The sequence below is a fragment of the Taeniopygia guttata genome, chromosome 13, assembly GCF_048771995.1.
Source record: "Taeniopygia guttata chromosome 13, bTaeGut7.mat, whole genome shotgun sequence".
Lineage (NCBI taxonomy): Eukaryota > Metazoa > Chordata > Aves > Passeriformes > Estrildidae > Taeniopygia > Taeniopygia guttata.
This window is the reverse complement of record NC_133038.1, coordinates 13,778,004-13,795,560: the sequence shown is the minus strand read 5'-3', so window position 1 is coordinate 13,795,560 and position 17,557 is coordinate 13,778,004. Positions and strand designations below refer to the sequence as shown.

The 17,557-nt window shown below is 45.6% G+C and overlaps 1 protein-coding gene across 8 annotated transcripts in view; it reads left to right on the top strand.

The window, feature by feature from the left end:
* LOC100229617 (rho GTPase-activating protein 7) overlaps positions 1 to 17,557 on the top strand; it is a 52,529-nt gene that overhangs the window by 26,129 nt on the left and 8,843 nt on the right. For 2 of the 8 annotated variants that reach the window (XM_072935153.1, XM_072935152.1), the window contains exons 2-9: positions 6,100 to 6,171; positions 7,627 to 7,708; positions 9,068 to 9,131; positions 10,335 to 11,680; positions 12,018 to 12,188; positions 12,834 to 12,993; positions 14,313 to 14,511; positions 16,185 to 16,404. In XM_072935153.1, coding sequence (XP_072791254.1) covers positions 6,100 to 6,171; positions 7,627 to 7,708; positions 9,068 to 9,131; positions 10,335 to 11,680; positions 12,018 to 12,188; positions 12,834 to 12,993; positions 14,313 to 14,511; positions 16,185 to 16,404 — 2,314 coding nt within the window. Of the gene's footprint in view, positions 1 to 190; positions 386 to 6,099; positions 6,172 to 7,626; positions 7,709 to 9,067; positions 9,132 to 10,334; positions 11,681 to 12,017; positions 12,189 to 12,833; positions 12,994 to 14,312; positions 14,512 to 16,184; positions 16,405 to 17,557 lie in introns of those variants that run through there. The other 6 variants (XM_072935156.1, XM_072935159.1, XM_072935155.1 and 3 more) reach the window with 5 other exon arrangements.

The window sequence follows — 17,557 nt, the reverse complement described above, 5'->3', positions numbered from 1 at the left end:
GGACAGCCCTCCTGCCCCAGGGCACGGAGCGGGACAGGACAGGGACAGGGACAGCCCTCCTGCCCCAGGGCACGGAGCGGGACAGGGACCCGGGACAGGGCAGGGACAGCCCTCCTGCCCCAGGGCACGGAGCGGGACAGGGACCCGGGACAGGGACAGGGACATCCCTCCCGCGGCACCGGGCACGGAGCGGGGCCGGGCGGGGCTCGGCCGGGGAAGGCGGTGCCACCGGAGCCGAGCGGAGCCCGGCGGCTGCAGCGGCCGGAGGGGTCGGGGCTGCGGCACACGACATCCCCGGGTGAGGATGACATCTCCAGTGGGTGCTGGTGACATCCCCGGGTGAGGATCCAGTGGGTGCTGATGACATCCCCAGGTGAGGCTCCAGGTGGGTGCTGCTGTTTCCACCACTGCTTTGTTAGTGTGACAGCGGCTCTCCAGCTGTCAGCACTTTGGATCATGCTCTTCCAGTAGCTGCTGCTTTTGCTGACTTTTTGGATGTACTTGGAAAGTTCCAGGTAGTTTGTCTGACTTCGTTGCACATCTTCAAATATCAACAAGTTCCATCAGGGCAGAGTGACCCAGTAAAATTTGTCCACTGCCCTGGGTTTAGCAGGCTCAGCATAGCACAGCCTTAGCAGGGGCAATAATCCAGCCTGCTTTTAGTTACAGCCACTTACTGGGCAGTCTTTGTTGGGTTAAATAGTTCCTTACACGTAGGTTGAACCTGTATCACAGACTGTGGTGTTATTGGCATTTTGTATAAAGAAAACTTAGTGCTATGCAGTGAAAGAGCACAGACAGTTCACTTGTTTTGGGGTCTGTTACTTCTGTGCTATGGGTTTATTGATATTGGCTCTAGTGGCAGCAAGCAGTCCCCTCCCTGCTACAGTTCCTCCCAGGAATCTTGCATCAAGTTTTTCTCAATCATGTACAAGGGTCCTGTGAAAAAACATCCATAAGGAGCCTCTGCATCAGAGAAATGTGGGATCTGTTCCTGCTTTGCAGCCAGCAGGGCTGAAGCACAGTGAAGCAACATATCTGGGATTAGATTGCAGGGAGATAAATCCCCTCTCTTACCCTACTTACTTGGATAAGGATTTTCAGTGTGGATTGGAAATTAGAGAGTTACACCCTCATTTCTCCTGAAATTGATGTGAATTAGCTACCAACTTTCCTTGAGCCCTTCAAAATTCCCGTAGAGCAAACACTGCCTTCTCTACCATACTTAGAAGCAATTAAAAGATCAACCAGCACTGACAAGCCAGTTAATGTGGTCTGCAAAGAAAATGCCTTTAAACTTGTCTGGGTCCCAGGAACTAACAGGGGAGGAAAATGGAAAGGACCCGAGTAAAGACCTTACTATCAGCTTGGGAGTCCTGGTAATCAGCTTTGGAGCTGATGCCAAGGAGCTGGATAAAGATGCAATTAAGGTTGCCACAAAGTTCTGGGATACATTGCAGTTCCCAGCTGTGATAACTGAAGAGTTGGCTGCAGTTCCAAAACACCAGCATGATAGTAAAGCAGGAATGAAAGGACAAATATCTTGGCCTTTTCATTTTCCAGACATTTCTGTTCACTATCTGCATGGAGCCTAAATTATCCTGGCTAAATTCCAAGCTGTAATCTCTTTTTTCTCCCCCCTTTTCCTTGAGTGGGTTAGTAAAGTACAATTAAGCTTCGATATTTTGCATTGCACAAGGGAAAACAGAATAAACATTTCCACTTATTTATGATCCATCTTAGCTCTTGGAGAGTTTGACAGTTTTACAAGTCTCTGACTGCTTATCTTGGTCAATGCAAACACCCTGCTTTGAAAGCATCGTGTTTGAGTCTTCAGCATGAGCAGACATCATGTTCCAACTCTCTTTTGAAGTAAAAGTATATAAGGTAAATAAAAACAGTTATTAAAAATCCTGTCACAGGTAAAAAGCAGTTCTGAACACCAGAAATCGGAGTTGTAGCACAGCAAATGCATTTTTCACAGGGTTTGTGTAAAATGAAATGCCTTATTAGCAGCTCTAAGTCACAGGGAAGTTACATCAATTCTTACAGCCCTAGGAAGTTGCACTAACCAGAAAGATGTGATGGGAAACTCTTCATTTGATGCTCAAATGGAACCTGAAAACCCCTTGTCGCTTCCAGCACTGGCAGCACAAGCAGGAGTGACAGGATCTAAGTCAGTGTGTGAAGGAGCTGCCAGTTCCCAGCCCAGGGCTCCTGAGCTGTAGGAGGAATGTGTGGCAGAGTTAAGCATGCACAGGACCTGATGGCTCCAGTTCTGGAGAGGCTGGGGCATGGCAGTGATGAGAGGAGGCAGCAGCATTCCCTGTGAGGCACAGCTGGCCCTGCTGTGGCACATCAGGCAGGCTGGGAGGTGGGCACCCTGGGCATCTGCTTCTGTGTGGCTGTTGAGGAGGATTACTGCCATTTAGAGAGAAAAAAAAAGGTCTTCTGTATAATGGCAGAGGTTGGGAAAGAGCAAAATCCTTTGGAATTTTTTTTCTGTTTCATTACAGAGTGGTGCAATATTCAGTCAAAGTGAGGAGCCAATCCTGCCCTCTGTTCTGTTCTCCTCTCTGCTGGGCATGTTGAGAAATCGTTTCTTTGCCACAAGCACCACACTTGCATTCTACAGAAAAGGGGACAAGGAGGGTCCTGCAGTAACTAATGCAGGAGTGCTGCAAACAGCAACAAAACCTGTCCTATTGTTCTTGTTCCTGCCCTGGTTTTGGAATCCCTTTAATTAATGAAGTCCTGATCACCATGTGATTCCTACCTGTTGAAACTGGAAAACTATTTTGGATGGAGATGGAAGTAATGCATCTACCATTGGTTTTTAAAATCTGTTTAAAAATTGCTTTGAAAAAAGACCTACAATACCTCTGTGCAAAGCAATACATTTAGGTAAAGGTTTCACAGTAGGCTGAGCTCCCTGGCCTGGGCAGGCAGCTGTGTGATCCCACAGCCCTCCTGCATGGACCCACCACTGCCCCTGTCCTGCCACTGGAACCTATCAGAGCATGTGGTAGCCAATTCAGAAAGCTAAAACTTCTTCAATCTCATCTTGCCAAACAAAAGTGACTCATTTCCTGCCAGTTTGGCTGACAGGACCTGCTGGCATTGGCTCGGGGTGTCAGTGAGGAGCTGGAACTCACAGCTGGGGAATGGAAGAGGCCTCCTGCTTTGGCAGCAATTAAAGTCACACTGCATCCTGGCAGCAAGGTGCACTGTGCTGGTGGTTTCAGAAAGAAACTGCTATTTTCCCATTCTACTTAGAGTATTTTAAAATATGAAGTACAGTTTGACATTCTTCTTTAGCTGAAGTCTGCTCATCTCACAGTAAGGCTGAGTGGCCTGTTTGATACACAGCTGTCACTAATTTTGGTTGCCGCCTCTGCCTTGTTAGGAAAGGGCTTTTTATCAGGAAAACATCTCCAAAACAATGCCCAAACCTCAGTACAGATGTCTTTTTGTTGCAAACATTCTGGTTAACAGTGCTGTTCATTCTGATAGGGGTTTAATTCACAGTGCAGCATCAGGTTTCCAAGTACCTGAGGAGTGTGGACAGGACAGGGCTCAGATGGGAACAGCTTCCCAGCCCAGCTGGCTGCAGGAGAGGTGTCACAGCCCAGCTGGGGCAGGGCCTGGGGCTCAGGGAGGAGGGAAAAGGCAGCAGCTGTGGAGGGGCTGGGCTGTGTGCTGGGCTGGGCACACTGAATGCTCTTTGCTGGGGCACACTGAATGCTCTTTGCTGGGGACTGGGCTGAGTCCTCAGCACAGAACGTACCTGGGGGACACAGAACAGCCAAAGGGTGGCACAGGCTGTGTACTGTGTGTTGTTTCTCATAAACATCTGGTAGTAACCTACCACCCGTAGCCCATGGGGAAATAGCTGGCTTGGCATGGAAGAGTTGCTGGCAGCCTCTGAACTAGGAATATTAAGTTTTGCAGGATTTTCTTCCCGACTGCTTAATTATGAAATCAGTTCAGGAGAAGGAGGTGACACATTTAGGTTGCTCTGCTATTTCAGTTGTGCAGATAGACCCAAAAGATATTAAAAAGTTGTAATCCTCTTGTCTAAGCCAGGTTACTCCAAGCCCTGTCCAGCCTGGCCTTGAACATTTCTGGGGATGGGGCAGCCACAGCCTCTCTGGGCACCCTGTGCCGGAGCCTGCCCACCCACACAGGGGAGAATTTCTTCCTAATATCTAATCCAAACATGCCCTGTGATTGTGCAAAGGTATGTTAAAAGGCCTGGAGAGCTACATCAGCAAAGAAAATCCCCCCAGCTCCTCTGTCCTTGTTCTATGGAAGAGGCAACCTGTAAGTATATCTTTTCTGTCATATTCATTGAAAATATCCTCACTAGGTGCAAAATATTTCTCTGCCTTATTTTTCTGTTTTGCATCACTTTTCATGGCTTGGTTTGGTCTAAAAATGGAGTTGTGCTTTTAATGTGTTGGGAACTGGGGAAGCTTCAGCCCCTGCAGGGTCCCTGCCTGAGCTCAGGATTGCTGTGCACAGGCTCTGCCTGAGAAGGCTGGAATGAGGACAGCTACACTTTCTCCACAGCTGAGCTGGCTGAGTGAGTCTACTGGGGTTTTCTAAATGAAAATCACTTTGTGAAAACTTCTAGTGTTAGGCTGGTCATCCTCCTGGCTCTTTTCTACAAATAGCTTTTATTTTCCTTTTTTATTCTCTGAATACAATGCTTGTCTTTTATTGTCTCTTTATTGTTTTGTTGTGGTAAAGATTATGATACATTATAGCACTAAATATAGCAGTAAATATGGGCATAGTGTATATAGGCTGTTGTAGAAGAAATTAGTTTCTGCAGTATGAAAATAGTTTCATCCATCTGTTTTGTGTAAAAATATCCTGGTCTGCCTGTGGTATTACTTTATTCTCAGATGAAAAAGCCATACAGTTTTGTGCAGGGAAGCCTCTGTTAGAATGGCATTGTCCAGTTTGATTAAGTGATAATGGAAACAATTTTAAGTTTTAAAGCAGAAAAATAAAATCATGGCTGTTGTGTGATATTTTTGGTTAGAGTCTGATTGTACTGATGACTTAGAGTTGAGAAGTCTGAGCAAAGCAAGCAGTGAATTTGAACAGGTATGTATGTGATGTGCCTTGGAATCCTAATTTGTGAGTGTAAAGAAAATGGTTTTAAGGAGCAGCTGCTTTCCTCTGTGCTATCATGCTACTCTTTAAGGTGCTTTCAAAACATTTCTCTCTGCTGAGCAGGCTGGATTTTAAGGTGGCTCAACAATGTTCCTTTTGAAGAAGTCTTTGCTCTCAGGTTGGTGTAACACACGCTGGGGTGCACCAGATCTACAGAAGGTGTATTTGGGAATCCTCTTCCACGGAGCCAGAGGTGCTGGCAGAGATCAGAGCCTGGGGGCATGTCCCCATGCTGACCTGCCGTGATTCTGTGAGGTTGTGTTCTGCTCTGCCTCTGTGGGAATGTTACAGCAGTACTGGCCACAGGCCTTCACCGTTGTCACAGAGTGAGCAGCGAGTTCTTGACATCTGCTGTGCTGCACTGGCTGCCAAGTTGTGTAGGTAGTTGGCAAGGAAATAAATATTGATAGACCCTAGCAACAGGTACTCCTGAGAACTCTTGTTCTGGGAATGCTTAGGCCGTGTCCAGTGTTATTAAAGTTGGTGAGAGCATTTTAAGTTTATTTATAGGATTTGTTTTGTCTTGCCACCATCTCTCAGTGCTGGAATGCCTGAGCAGGCTTTGCCGTGTGAGGGCACTGATGTGTGCCCCACACCCTGCTCTGGTCACTGATTTCTACTTGCAGCAGATGCTCACTGCCCCCAGCTCAGGGACAGCTGATTGACCCCGCTGTGTGACATCCCCAGTACGTGTTCAAATCCTCAGTCCTGTCTTTGCTTATCCCTCCTATGGTGGAATGACTATTGCAGAGCTATGTGCATGTAAGTGCATTGGATACAAGGATTTATTCCTTTTTAGCAACATCCTAACAAAACATTAGCATACAAGATTCTCAGAGAGTGTGCCAGGTGAAATTAGCTTGTCACTGACTCTGATGAGCACTGTCCATGAACAATTGTGTGTTCTCATTGCAGAAATTGAAGCCAGAGAAGCCTGCGACTGGCTGAGAGCTGCTGGATTTCCCCAGTATGCTCAGCTGTTTGAAGGTATGATCACAAAAACTTGCCAAGCAGCTGACACTGAATTTGAGTGGAATTGTTCACATATAAATAATGTATCTCAGAACCTGACACTTCTGATGGAAGCACTTCCAAATTCTGTTGTATCTTCATGCAAACCTGTAGGAAAGTAGTGACCTGGTGTGTGTTCTTGCAGAAGGGACATCTCAGCAGGGACTCAGTACAATTCTTTAAAGAACCAAATCTTCCCTGATTTTCTCTTCCTATTGTTAGACTGTAACTCAGTCAAATTTCTGCCTTTGTTATTTTTAGTTGCTTATAATTTTTTCAGGCTCTTTGTCTTGGAGTGTTGGAAGTGAAGTTTCCAACCACTGATTGGAACCAAAACTCCTCTGAGGCTCTGCAGTCTGTGATCTGAGATTGCTTTATTGGTGTTTTGAAAAAGAATGTTGGAAAAAATCATCTTGCATTCATAAGAAATGTTCAAAAGAAATACTCAGCAGCAGCCAGCCAGTCAAAAAATGCAATTTCAGCATGTATTCATGTTGTTAAAACTACTAAGAGTGCTTATTTCTTGGGAAGAGATATGGATTTGTTGAGAACTTGTCTAATTTTTCAGGCCACATTTATGCATATACCTTAAAACTGTTCTTCTTTAAAATATGTTTTTTGTTAGAAACATTGAAAGTAACAAAAGCTTTTTTTTATATATTTTTAAGAAAGATTTTATCAAAGAACGACAGTTAAAAGAACATTCACTGCTCTCATTCCCACCTCCCCTGGTCACTGCAAAATTAAAAATTTGAAGTCAAGCCCCTAGAGCTGGGTTTGAAAGCTGTATTCCATGAAACCTGGAAATGTTTCCTGTCTGCCTACAGTATTCTATAGGCTGTTTGTTGGAAATGTGCATTGCCATGCTTCTGGAAGATGAATTCTCTGCATTACCTTGTTTTTATGCCATGTCCTGACGTAGCTAGGAAAATAAAGCTTATAAAATAAGCTAAGAAAATACATATGGACCTCAGTGGTTCCCTCATGTGCAAGGCTGAATCTCAGGAGCTGAAATGCTGAAGTGTTCAGCTTCCAGCCCAGCATGCTGTGTCAGGCTCCCTAGAGCTCAGGGAGTGCATCTCATGTGCTGCATTGCAAAAGCTCACCTAAGATAATCCCAGCTTTATTCTGTAGAACCAAAGCAAATCTAAAGGTTATTTTGTGTTTCTTTTCTATGGCACTTGGTGACTGCAAGCTCCTGGAAATGCAGAAGGGCTTGTACACCTGTAAGAACAGCAGCAAGCAGATCTCTTACATTTTTTTCTCCAACTTGCCCTAAGGAACTGATCCTCACTTGCTGGAAGGATGTTTGCATGAATGTACAGCTATAGAAATAGAAGTAGTTTCATTTCACCTGTGATAAATAAGCTGCAAAATTGAAAGTCTTTGCAATTACAACTCAGATTTCAGATTCCACTTCTTTGTTCACAGATATGCAGTTTCCCATTGATGTAAAAACTGTGAGGGGAGATCATGAATTTTTAGATGGAGATGCAATTGAATCACTGTTCAGGTAAACATTAATCATGAACCATCTTTGATACCCCCAGCCCCCCAGTTACTTGTTACTCATCTTTTCATGCCTCTGCTTTTGTCAGAGACAAGCAAAGTCACTAAATCTGTGACTGAAAGAAATCACTTCAGCACATAGTTTAGTGCCACTATAGTTGGTTGCTTTAGGAATTAAAATGTAAAGTAACCGCATGCCTGCACTTCCTCTTCAGCCAGCCTCTCAGGGATGTTACACTGAGCATTAAATATATTTATTGTGATGTGAAATGGCTGCAAGCTGATTAAAAATAGCCAGTTCCCTGCAAGCATGGCAGGCTGCTCTCTGGGATCATGTATAATGGAGTGCAGGAATTTCCTCCAACTTCTGTTCCGGCAGACAGAAAAAAATTATCTGCATGAGATCTGTTCTGTTTTCCTGAATATTTTTTGGGTGAGAAGCAAAGGTGCTGTTTTGGAGTTATTGCTTTGCCACAGCTGTTCAGAGCACACAAGTGAACCTGCATTGTCAGTGCCAAGTCAGACTCAGGGCCCTGTGGAGCTTCCCCATGGATCAGTGCCAGGATAGTGTGAGGCTCCTGCTTCGATTTCTGCTGCAGTTACTGATGCCTACTCATGAGGAGATTGTTTAGCAGAGTTTCTTCAGCAGGAATGATGATTTCTAACACTTAGGGCACTGGGAAGTTCCTCTCCTGGCGAGGTGTTCTGGTCCTTTTCTGTGCTGTCAGGGCACCTGAACTCCAGCTCTGCCTGTACCAGAGCACCAAGGTTGTTCACACACACGTCTCTGAAGCACAGCAGTTATTAAAGAACTTTGGGTATATTTTGTTTCTTGGTATCACCTCTGTCCTGAGTGCTCCTTGGGGACTCTCAGTGTGCCTCCTGTTGATGCCACCTATAATTTGACAACTAAGTGATTGACTAATCTGGGGACCTTACTGATTCCACAAGCTTTAATTAAAATGACAGACAATGCAGTCCTTCCAGGGATACAGGTCAACATCTTGATTTTAATATTTTTTTTTTCAAGAAGCCCACACAGAATTTTGTTTATTTTCAAAATTTTTAAATCAATATGAAGTTTTCACAACCAGTAAAGCTAATAATATGCTTTTTTTAAAGTTAAATGATTGATTATAGTTGTCTTCTCTAGTTTTAAGATGGCAGAAATGGAAGTGTGAACATCATGGTGCTGTTATTGGTGCTGGTTTTGGGGGCCAATGTGTGAGAGCCTTTAACAGAATGTCAGTGTTCAACAATAATGAAGACTCCATGGTAGATCACAACTAGTTTGGTGCATGTTTGTTTTCAAGAAATGAAATAGTTGAAATGTAAAACTCCTGTGTTTTTTCTCAAACCCTAGAAGGTTGAACACATTGAACAAGTATGCATCAATGAAAGTGGAAATAAGCCGTGATAGGAAACGGGTATGTCTGTAACATACAGTTCCTGTTCTGATTAAAGATGTGTTTAGCTATTGTATCAAACACCTGGGTTTAAAAGTGCATGAAGGACTAGCAATTTCTGAACTTTCCTTTCTATTCCATCCCACAAAGCTCTGCTATTTCCATTTTACATTGAGAAAACATAGGGATGGAGATTGCAACTATGTAGTGTTTGAAATTTTGCAAGGTAGGTTAGGGGTGACCTTTGAAACACTTTAAAAACTTGATTTGACACGTTACTGTCCAACAGTTGCCCCATAGCCCCATCTCAGTGTGGCTGTCATTGCTTTCCTAAGTAGTTTCCCACCTTATTTAAGTGCTGAAACTTAAATTTTAGTCCTGTTGACTTAACAAAGAAATTAAAAGGGTAATGCAAATGTTCAGCCAATAGAAGGTGGGTAGGTTTTAGCTGTGCTGTCTCTGTGCTCTGCCACTGCAGCTCAGTCAGAGTGGTAGTCACAGCTTGGCTGGGCAGCACCAGCTCTGCAAAGCCTCTGAGCCCCTGTGGATTGACTGCAGGACTAGCAAGAAAAGAATGCCATCTTCTGGAAAAATGTCTGGCTTTTGGAGAGTTCTGCTCTCTGCTGGGGCAGAATGGGCAAGAGAGCCCAGAGAGAAGAGACAGGGGGCTCCCATCTCTCCAACCTTTCACTGTCCCAGCGTTCCCTCAGGGTGGGGACAATCCAGCAAAGGGGGCACCTGGTGCAGGTGCCAAGGGAGGCTGAGGGCTACAAAAGGGTGCCACAGATACCAATTCTGCCACAGTCCCACAGCTAAACACTTCTTTACCTGAAAACGGGTGAGTTTTGGTCACAGAAGTGTGAGAGTGTTTGATTTGTTTGACTTTAGGAAGGGCAGTGTAAATCCAATACAATTATCTTTCAAAACCCTTGGATTTGCCACAAAACATGATTTTTCTCCCTTAGATCAAATCTGTCACTTTTTCCTGTGGTCAACTTCCCAGATTTATCAGCATACTTGGGCATCATTTGTCAGCATGTTTTTCAACTAACTTAGGGCAGATCTTCGGTGACTGAATGGTCACATTTCCTTATGTTGGTCATAGGGGTTTTGGAGGTTGGCAGAAAATCTAAGTCTACTTTTTATGTTGAACTGGTTTTTGTAGTTTAAAATTTGCCAAACTTTGTCCTAAACTGGGTTTCATTTTTTTTTTCTCCTTCTAAGAGTGACGACTCTGAAGATGATGAACCTTGTGCAATAAGTGACAGATGGGCTTATGAGAGGTGCAGCCAGCGGTGGTCTCGCATTGAGAGCCTGCCAGGTTTTCCAGCAGAGGAAGGTGCTGCTGCTCCCACCCCAGGCAGCCCAGTACTGAAGATCATCCGCAACGAGGACAGTGTCTTTTTGGATCATGGTGAGAAGCACGATGTGTCCTCAATTCACAGCACCAGCAGTGCTGACAGTGACATTGTTAACTCCCAAAAAGCTTTTGAAGATGTGGAAACCAGCACGAGCTCCTCAAGATGTTCCTCAGTTAAGGTGCCCTCACTGGACTCTGCTTTTAGTTGTTCTCCTCCCCCAAGTGAATTTTTAAATATCACCAGTGAGGAGAAGCTTTTGGATAAGTCACCATCTAAAAAGAGGAAGAGCCTTCTAAAGAAAATGGAGAAGCTGCACTTAAGGAGCTGCAATTTAAGGAGTGGTCAGTCAAAGGCCAAACCCATAATAAGTGAACCTGTTCTTCTGGAAGGTCTTAATGAAGAAAAGATGAAGATGCTGAACTGTGTAAATATTTCTGACCTCTCTGGCATCCGAACAAAGAACCATTCTTCTTTTTCTCCCCAGAGCTGCAACAGCAGCAATCAGTCTGGAAATAGCAGCACAGGGAGCACCCCAAGCCCTGTTACAAAACCAGGCAGCCCCTGTGAAGGAAGGGGGACGTATGCAGAGCACATGGACTCCAGCCTGCTGTTACTGGGGAATGATCTATCCCAGCAAAACCTAAAAAATGACATGACGGTCCCAAAGAACCAGATGTTTCAAATACCACAAGGCCATAAACCTGGCACTTTCCCCACAGTGCTTACAGATAGCTCCCTGTCTGCACCAGACAGCTCTTCTGTCAACTGGAGAACTGGGAGCTTCCACGGGTGCAGGAGGAGCCGGAGCAGTTCCAGGGATCCCCCAGGCCCCAGGAGTCCCCTGTCGGGCAGGGACAACAGGCTGAGTGTGTATGACAACATGCCCAGCACCCACCTGCAGGGCCTGGAGGCCGCACAAGTCGGTGATGACGACGTTTTCTCAGAGCTGAACAGCGTCATAGCAGATGTCAATGGTCTCAAGAAGTTGGTTGATGAGTGGACAGAGAAGCTCTCAGATGATGGGGATTCTGACTTTGCCAGTGACTTGACCTCTTTGTGTCCAGCCTCCCCTAAAGAAAGCTCCCTTGAAACAGAGGGCTCAGAAGATAAGACAGCAGGAGAGGCTGAGGGAGAGAGCAGCTGTGGCCTGGGCAAGGAGCTTGGTTCTGCAGACCTGACATACATCACAGACTCTAAAAAGACCTACAGGTCAGCCATCCTTGGGTTTGTCTTTGATTCTGTCCACTCAAAATATAATTGTTTTGCCAGAACAAAGTATTCCACAGTCTGTCCTAGGTAGCAGAGTCTGCCCTGCTGGTGGCAGGTAGTGCTCCACAGGTACCGATATCTGAGCTCTGCTGAAAGTAGGACACTCATACTCTGCATGAGCACTCAGTTTGTATTGCCAGAGGCCCTCCTGGATGGAGGTACCTTGTTTAAGTGCAACTAACTGCAGGTCATTTAGAGTCTTGGGTGCTTCACAGATGCAGGTAGAAAACAGGGATGGTGCAGATGGTTCTAAGGTTAAGCAATATTTGTCCCATAGGCACGGGAAGCAGCACTGGTGTGTGGAAGAGACCGTGAGCCTGGAAAGCCTTTCCCTCCAGACTGATGGCCAGTCAGCTGCCCAGCTGGCCCGCACACAAAAGCTGGCACTGTTGAAACTCACAGCTTTAATGGACAGATATTCCCCTTCCAGTAAGCAGGGCTGGAACTGGTAAGTTGTCTGGTATTAAAACAATCTGATCTGGAAAGTGAGGAGTTGATGTAAGCAAGTGAATTTCCTTGTCTGCCTACATTGCACATGTTCAAGATGAAGAATTTCATCCTATTAAATTGCCAGCAGCTTCGTGGCTCCAGGATTTCCTCTGCTGTGGGCTGTGCTTTGGGCCCTTGCTGCTGGTCATGCTGTTATGGATTTTAAGGCACATCATAGTTTCTCTTTATATTTTCCCAATGGCAGGGCTTTTTCAGGGGACCATCCCAGGGACTGGAGGACCTGAGGTGAGAGGTGGCTGGACTGGGAATCCAGCCCTTCAGCACTGAGTGTCTATTTGAACTAAACCAGTGACAAATTCAGACTAACATACATTTTGTGATAGGGAGCTGGTATACAGAATGAATGAAAAAGCTCTGCAGTGCCATAAAGGGATAGAATGTATTTCCCAGGAGGATGCTTTGTTAATTTCAGCAATGAAATGAGGAAGTCATCCCTGTAATTGCCTTTGCTATTTTCTCTCCCTCCTGTTGCTGTGTGTACAGGTATGTGGCAGAATTTGGGGTGGTGACAAGGTGAATGTAAAGCAGCAGGTACAATGTGCTGGACACCTAGTAAGCTGCATCTACTGTTTTTTGTTTCCAGGACCATACCAAAGTTCATTAAAAAACCAAAAGCCTCAGACTACAAGGACAAAAATGTGTTTGGTGTTCCTTTACTTCTGAATGTGCAGCGAACAAGCCACCCCCTGCCCAATGGCATCCTGCAAGCCCTGGAGTACCTGAGGAGCCACTTTCTTGACCAGGTATGAACTCAAGGCAGCCCAGCAGAGCTCTGGGCCATGAACAGATCTGCTGCAAGGAGGCAGACTCTCTTTCATACTTTAGTGAAGGACTTTTTTTCCCCCCTAAGGCTCTGAATAGGCAGAAGGTGTCGATCTGAGCAGGTGGCCTGCGAGGAAATACCAGTGCTGATTCCCTCTGGGAATACCTTTAGCCCTGTGCTGTGTTTTTGTGCCTTCCCTCACTGAAACCCTCTGCAGTCATGTCTCTTGGTGCAGGCAGTCAGGCTGGCTTTGCCTGGGGAGGTGTCATGTCTCTGCTCCCCAAGGAGGCAAAGCTGCCAGACAATGTCATTGTTCCCTCTGTTCTGTGGCTGCTGCTAGTGCCAGAGCTAATGTGAAAATTAGTCTTGTTTCAGCTGAAATGCACCACTAAGCAGAGAGAAAACATTTCAGCAGTGCCTGTTACAACTTTTTCTGAAGCTCAGCTGTGTATTTATCCCCTGAGTGGAGATGGCAGAAGAAGTGTGTGCTGTATATGGTATTTCCATAGCATAACTGCAGAAATGAAGACATTGTGACATGAGACATACTAGTTAAAGAGAGGGATTTCTTCTGCTGCTTTGCCATTGTCTAGATGTGTTATATGATGCCAAAATGCAAAAGTGACACTTCTGTGAAGTGACAATGCAAGTGTTTTTCATTTTGAGGCTATGCTATCCATTCAGTTCATATAAATAAACCAAAGAGTGTAAATAGTGTATCAGTGGCACAGAATAAAACTGTCACCAGAAGCTTTGGTGGGGTCAAGCTCATGGGAAACTCCTAAATCTCCCTCAGCTGACAATCATATTAGAAGGAAAATCAAAATTTCCCTCAAATGCCAGCCTGTGGAAAGATTAGATGTTTCAGATGTATCAGGTGTTACAGGGAGCCTTGTGGATCTCACAGGCAGTTTGTGTAAGCCAGCACTCGATGTATGTTTGTGTTTGGTGGACACACATTGAAGCTTAAGAGTTGCCATGTGTAAACACAGCCTGCCCAAGAAAACGGACATATGTCAATAGCAGTGATTTTAAAAGGCAAAATTAGTACTTTTGTATTAAATAAAAGCCAAACAAACATGAAAATTGGTATGTCACGGCTGATTCTGTGGTTGTCAGGCTTGGTTTGCCTCAGAGAAATGCCCATGCAGCTTCTAATGATACAAAAGTATTTTGGTGAGCAGTCTCACTGCCATAGGGTATTTGCTATTGCAAGGAAGGTGGAGGATCACTTATTTGTAAAAAACTTGATTCCCAATGACTCCTCTCTTTGTCTCTAATAATTTCTTTTACCCACAGGTTGGCCTGTTCCGAAAATCCGGTGTTAAATCCAGGATTCTGTCTTTAAGAGAAATGAATGAAACCAACCCAAACAACGTCTGTTATGAAGGGCAGTCAGCATTTGATGTGGCAGATATGGTCAAGCAATATTTCCGAGACCTTCCTGAGCCTATATTTACCAGCAGGCTCTGTGAATCCTTCCTCCACATCTACCAATGTAGGTACCAAAAGCTGTCATTTTCCAGTGCCTTGGATATCTTAATATTCAGCTGTACAAGGCAGTGGCCAGACCAGGAGTAGTGCCAAGTCCCCCTGTAGTCAGAGGGGACAAGTCAGGCAGGACATTTCTGAAATGATGAGTTCATTGTGGCTCTGGCCTTGGGAGCTTCCTGTCTGCATCCTAGGAAGCAGCTAGTTCTCTTCCCTGAGGGATGAAAGTAATGAAATGCTGCAGCAGCCCCCTTAAACTGTGCTTTTAAACAGTCATTTCCTTATGCAAAATTAAAAAATAACCTGGTCCCCTCGTTCATGGCATGGCACAGCTCCTTGAATGAGAAGACCTGACATATTGATATATTTCTTTATTGAAGTGCCTAAGAACAGCTGCTGTGAAACAGCTGGGAAATGCCAGCAGTTTTCTGCCTGTGCTCACACTGCTACTGAGTCCTTGAGACTCAACCCAAAAAGCAAGGAAACACAAAGCTGAAATACTGCATTTAATACAGTTTAAACAGGTTCTATTCCCAGTACTTTGCCCTCAAGGAATTCACTTTCAAAAAGCAGATGGACTGGGGAAAGAGGCTTGAAGTAGGGCTGATAATATTGTTGGGACAGACAAGTTTCTTCTGCTTTTGAGAAAAGGTTTTGAAAGGCAAACTGTAAGCTTTCTGAGAGGACTTGCAAAAACTTACTAGGTTTTGCAGCCTAACCCATGTGGCTTTTATTGACCTAAGTCAATGAGCAGCTGCTCCTCTGTGAAAGTTCTGTTGAGTTTTATTTCATCACCTGCCAGGGTTTTAAAATTTTGTCTGAAAACAATTTATTTGTTTGAAGTGAGTTTTCTTCTTGCATTCAGAAATCCTCCTTTGTAAGGAGGTCAACAATTCCCATGTCCAAAGGATGTATAACTGTTTTCCTCCAGTTGTTGTAATCTGGCCACTGTCTACCTCCTGTCTCTTGTTTTGGGAGAGAAACAGCAAATGCCCAAATTCTATTCACCCCACTCACCCATCTTCTGGAGCAAGTGCACGGATTCAATTACTCTTTTGGAGATAAGAATTGTGCTCCTTTCACCAAGAAGTGTGTTTTGTGTGTTCTGTGTATGTGCTTCTACCTGAAGGGAAGGAGGAGTGATCTTCTGCCCTTTGCAGTGGTGTTAATCGGAGAAATCCTTGTGCTGGGGATGTGTGGCAGGATGAACCAGACCCACACTCCTGCCAGAGCTGTTTGGCCAGACAGTCTCAGTGGGGGTTAGTGTGAATTAAAATCTGTTGGCAAAACACTGGTGTCTGAATTGAGTTATCTGAGAGCATCTGTTCTCTTCACACTTAAAGCTGAAAGGAAAAGACAGTAGAGCAGCTCAAAAGTATCACTGCAGAGTAATGTTTTATGGGGAAACAGGTCCTTCTTTGGATTGTAGCTCAGTTCAGGGTATGTTCATTAGCATGGTGCTCAAGATAAATTGCAAGTCAGGCAGCAGCATCCCTGGGTGTGAATATGCAGTAAGAGAAATGGTTCATGTTTGATGGGATAATGGCCTTTCCTTGTCTGCTGTGAGCTTGGGACAAGGAAATGGATGAACCTACAAGCTCAGAGCCCTGCTTGGGGCCCTGCTGTCGGATGCTCCTTCTGCAAGTCACGTGTGGTTTTTGTCGTGGTTTATGTTTTCAGACGTGCCGAAGGATGAGCAGTTTCAGGCTGTCCAGGCTGCTATTCTCCTCCTCCCAAAGGAAAACCGAGAAGCTTTGAAAATCCTCCTGTTCTTCCTGCGAGATGTGGTGGCTTTTGTTGAGGAAAACCAGATGACCCCAACCAACATCGCTGTCTGTCTGGCACCTTCTTTGTTTCACCTCAACACCCTGAGGCGGGACAGTTCCTCCTCCTCATCCAGGTATTGGCACCTTGATGCTGGCACTGCTGCTGTCCACAGTGCTCTTGCTGGAGCAATGCTTTCTGTAGCTGGCCTAGGCTCAGAGTGTGATTTTGGGGGGGAAATAGACTCTGTATGCCTTGGGGTTTACCTTAAATCTGGTAGCTCAGCTGCAGCAGGAGCTGCCTGCAGTGCATGGAGTGATGTGGCTGCTCACTGCCCAGTGCAGAGCCGTGGTAAGGCCCCATTGCCATGCTCCTGACCAGTCTGTGTGTGTCCCTCACCACACTGCACTCCCCTGCTTGCCCAGGAGCCCAGCATGTGGCCACTGCTGGCATTAAAGGGGCACTGGTCACCTGAGCCCAGGTGTGGCCTTAACACCCTGCAGATACCTGGCAGATTGAGGCAGCTACTGGCACTGGTTCTGCTGGGTGATAAGGGGATCATTCCTGCCAAATCGAGCCATGGGGATTCTGTAAATTTATCTTAATAAGTAAAAGTATCTGGGTTGCATAACATCCCCTGTTTGTACGTGCAGTGAGGAAGGTGCCCTTGGGCCAAAGTAGACAAATAATCTCTGAGAGCACTCGTGCCTTATCTGGCCTCCTGAGGCAGGGCTGTTTGCTCTGCTCGTGCTCCTGGGCTGTGGACAGACAGATCAGGGCAGGAGAGCACAGCTGGCTGTGCAGCAAGCATGGTGCTCCTGAGGCGTAGCGAGCTGAGCACCTCGCTTGGGGATCTACAGGGGAGGACTAGTCCCAAAGCAGAGGCTGTCAGATGTGCTGTTGGCATCTTTCAGGCTCTGGGTAGCACAGGGGAAGGGAAGGAAAACACTGAGGATTTTCTTTTGAATGTCACAAAACATCAGAAAATGCCTCAGGCATGCCTGTTCTGAGCTGGCACACGGCAAAGGAGCCACGGGGCCACTGTGGGGCACTGGGGATGCGATGGATGGCGGCAGCAGGTTCTGCTGGATTGCTCTGCTGTTTGAGCTCCTAGGAGCTACACTCTGGGACTTGTTCCTCTTTGCTTTACATCAGCGCTGCTCTGAAATGCTAGGACCAAAGATAGCAACGGAGTTTTCTCTTTGTTGTCAGTGTGTAGAAGCCAGGATGCTTTGAAGCTTTAGTTCTGCTGTAAGTGTGCATTAATGCCTTGGTGCAGGGTTCCCACT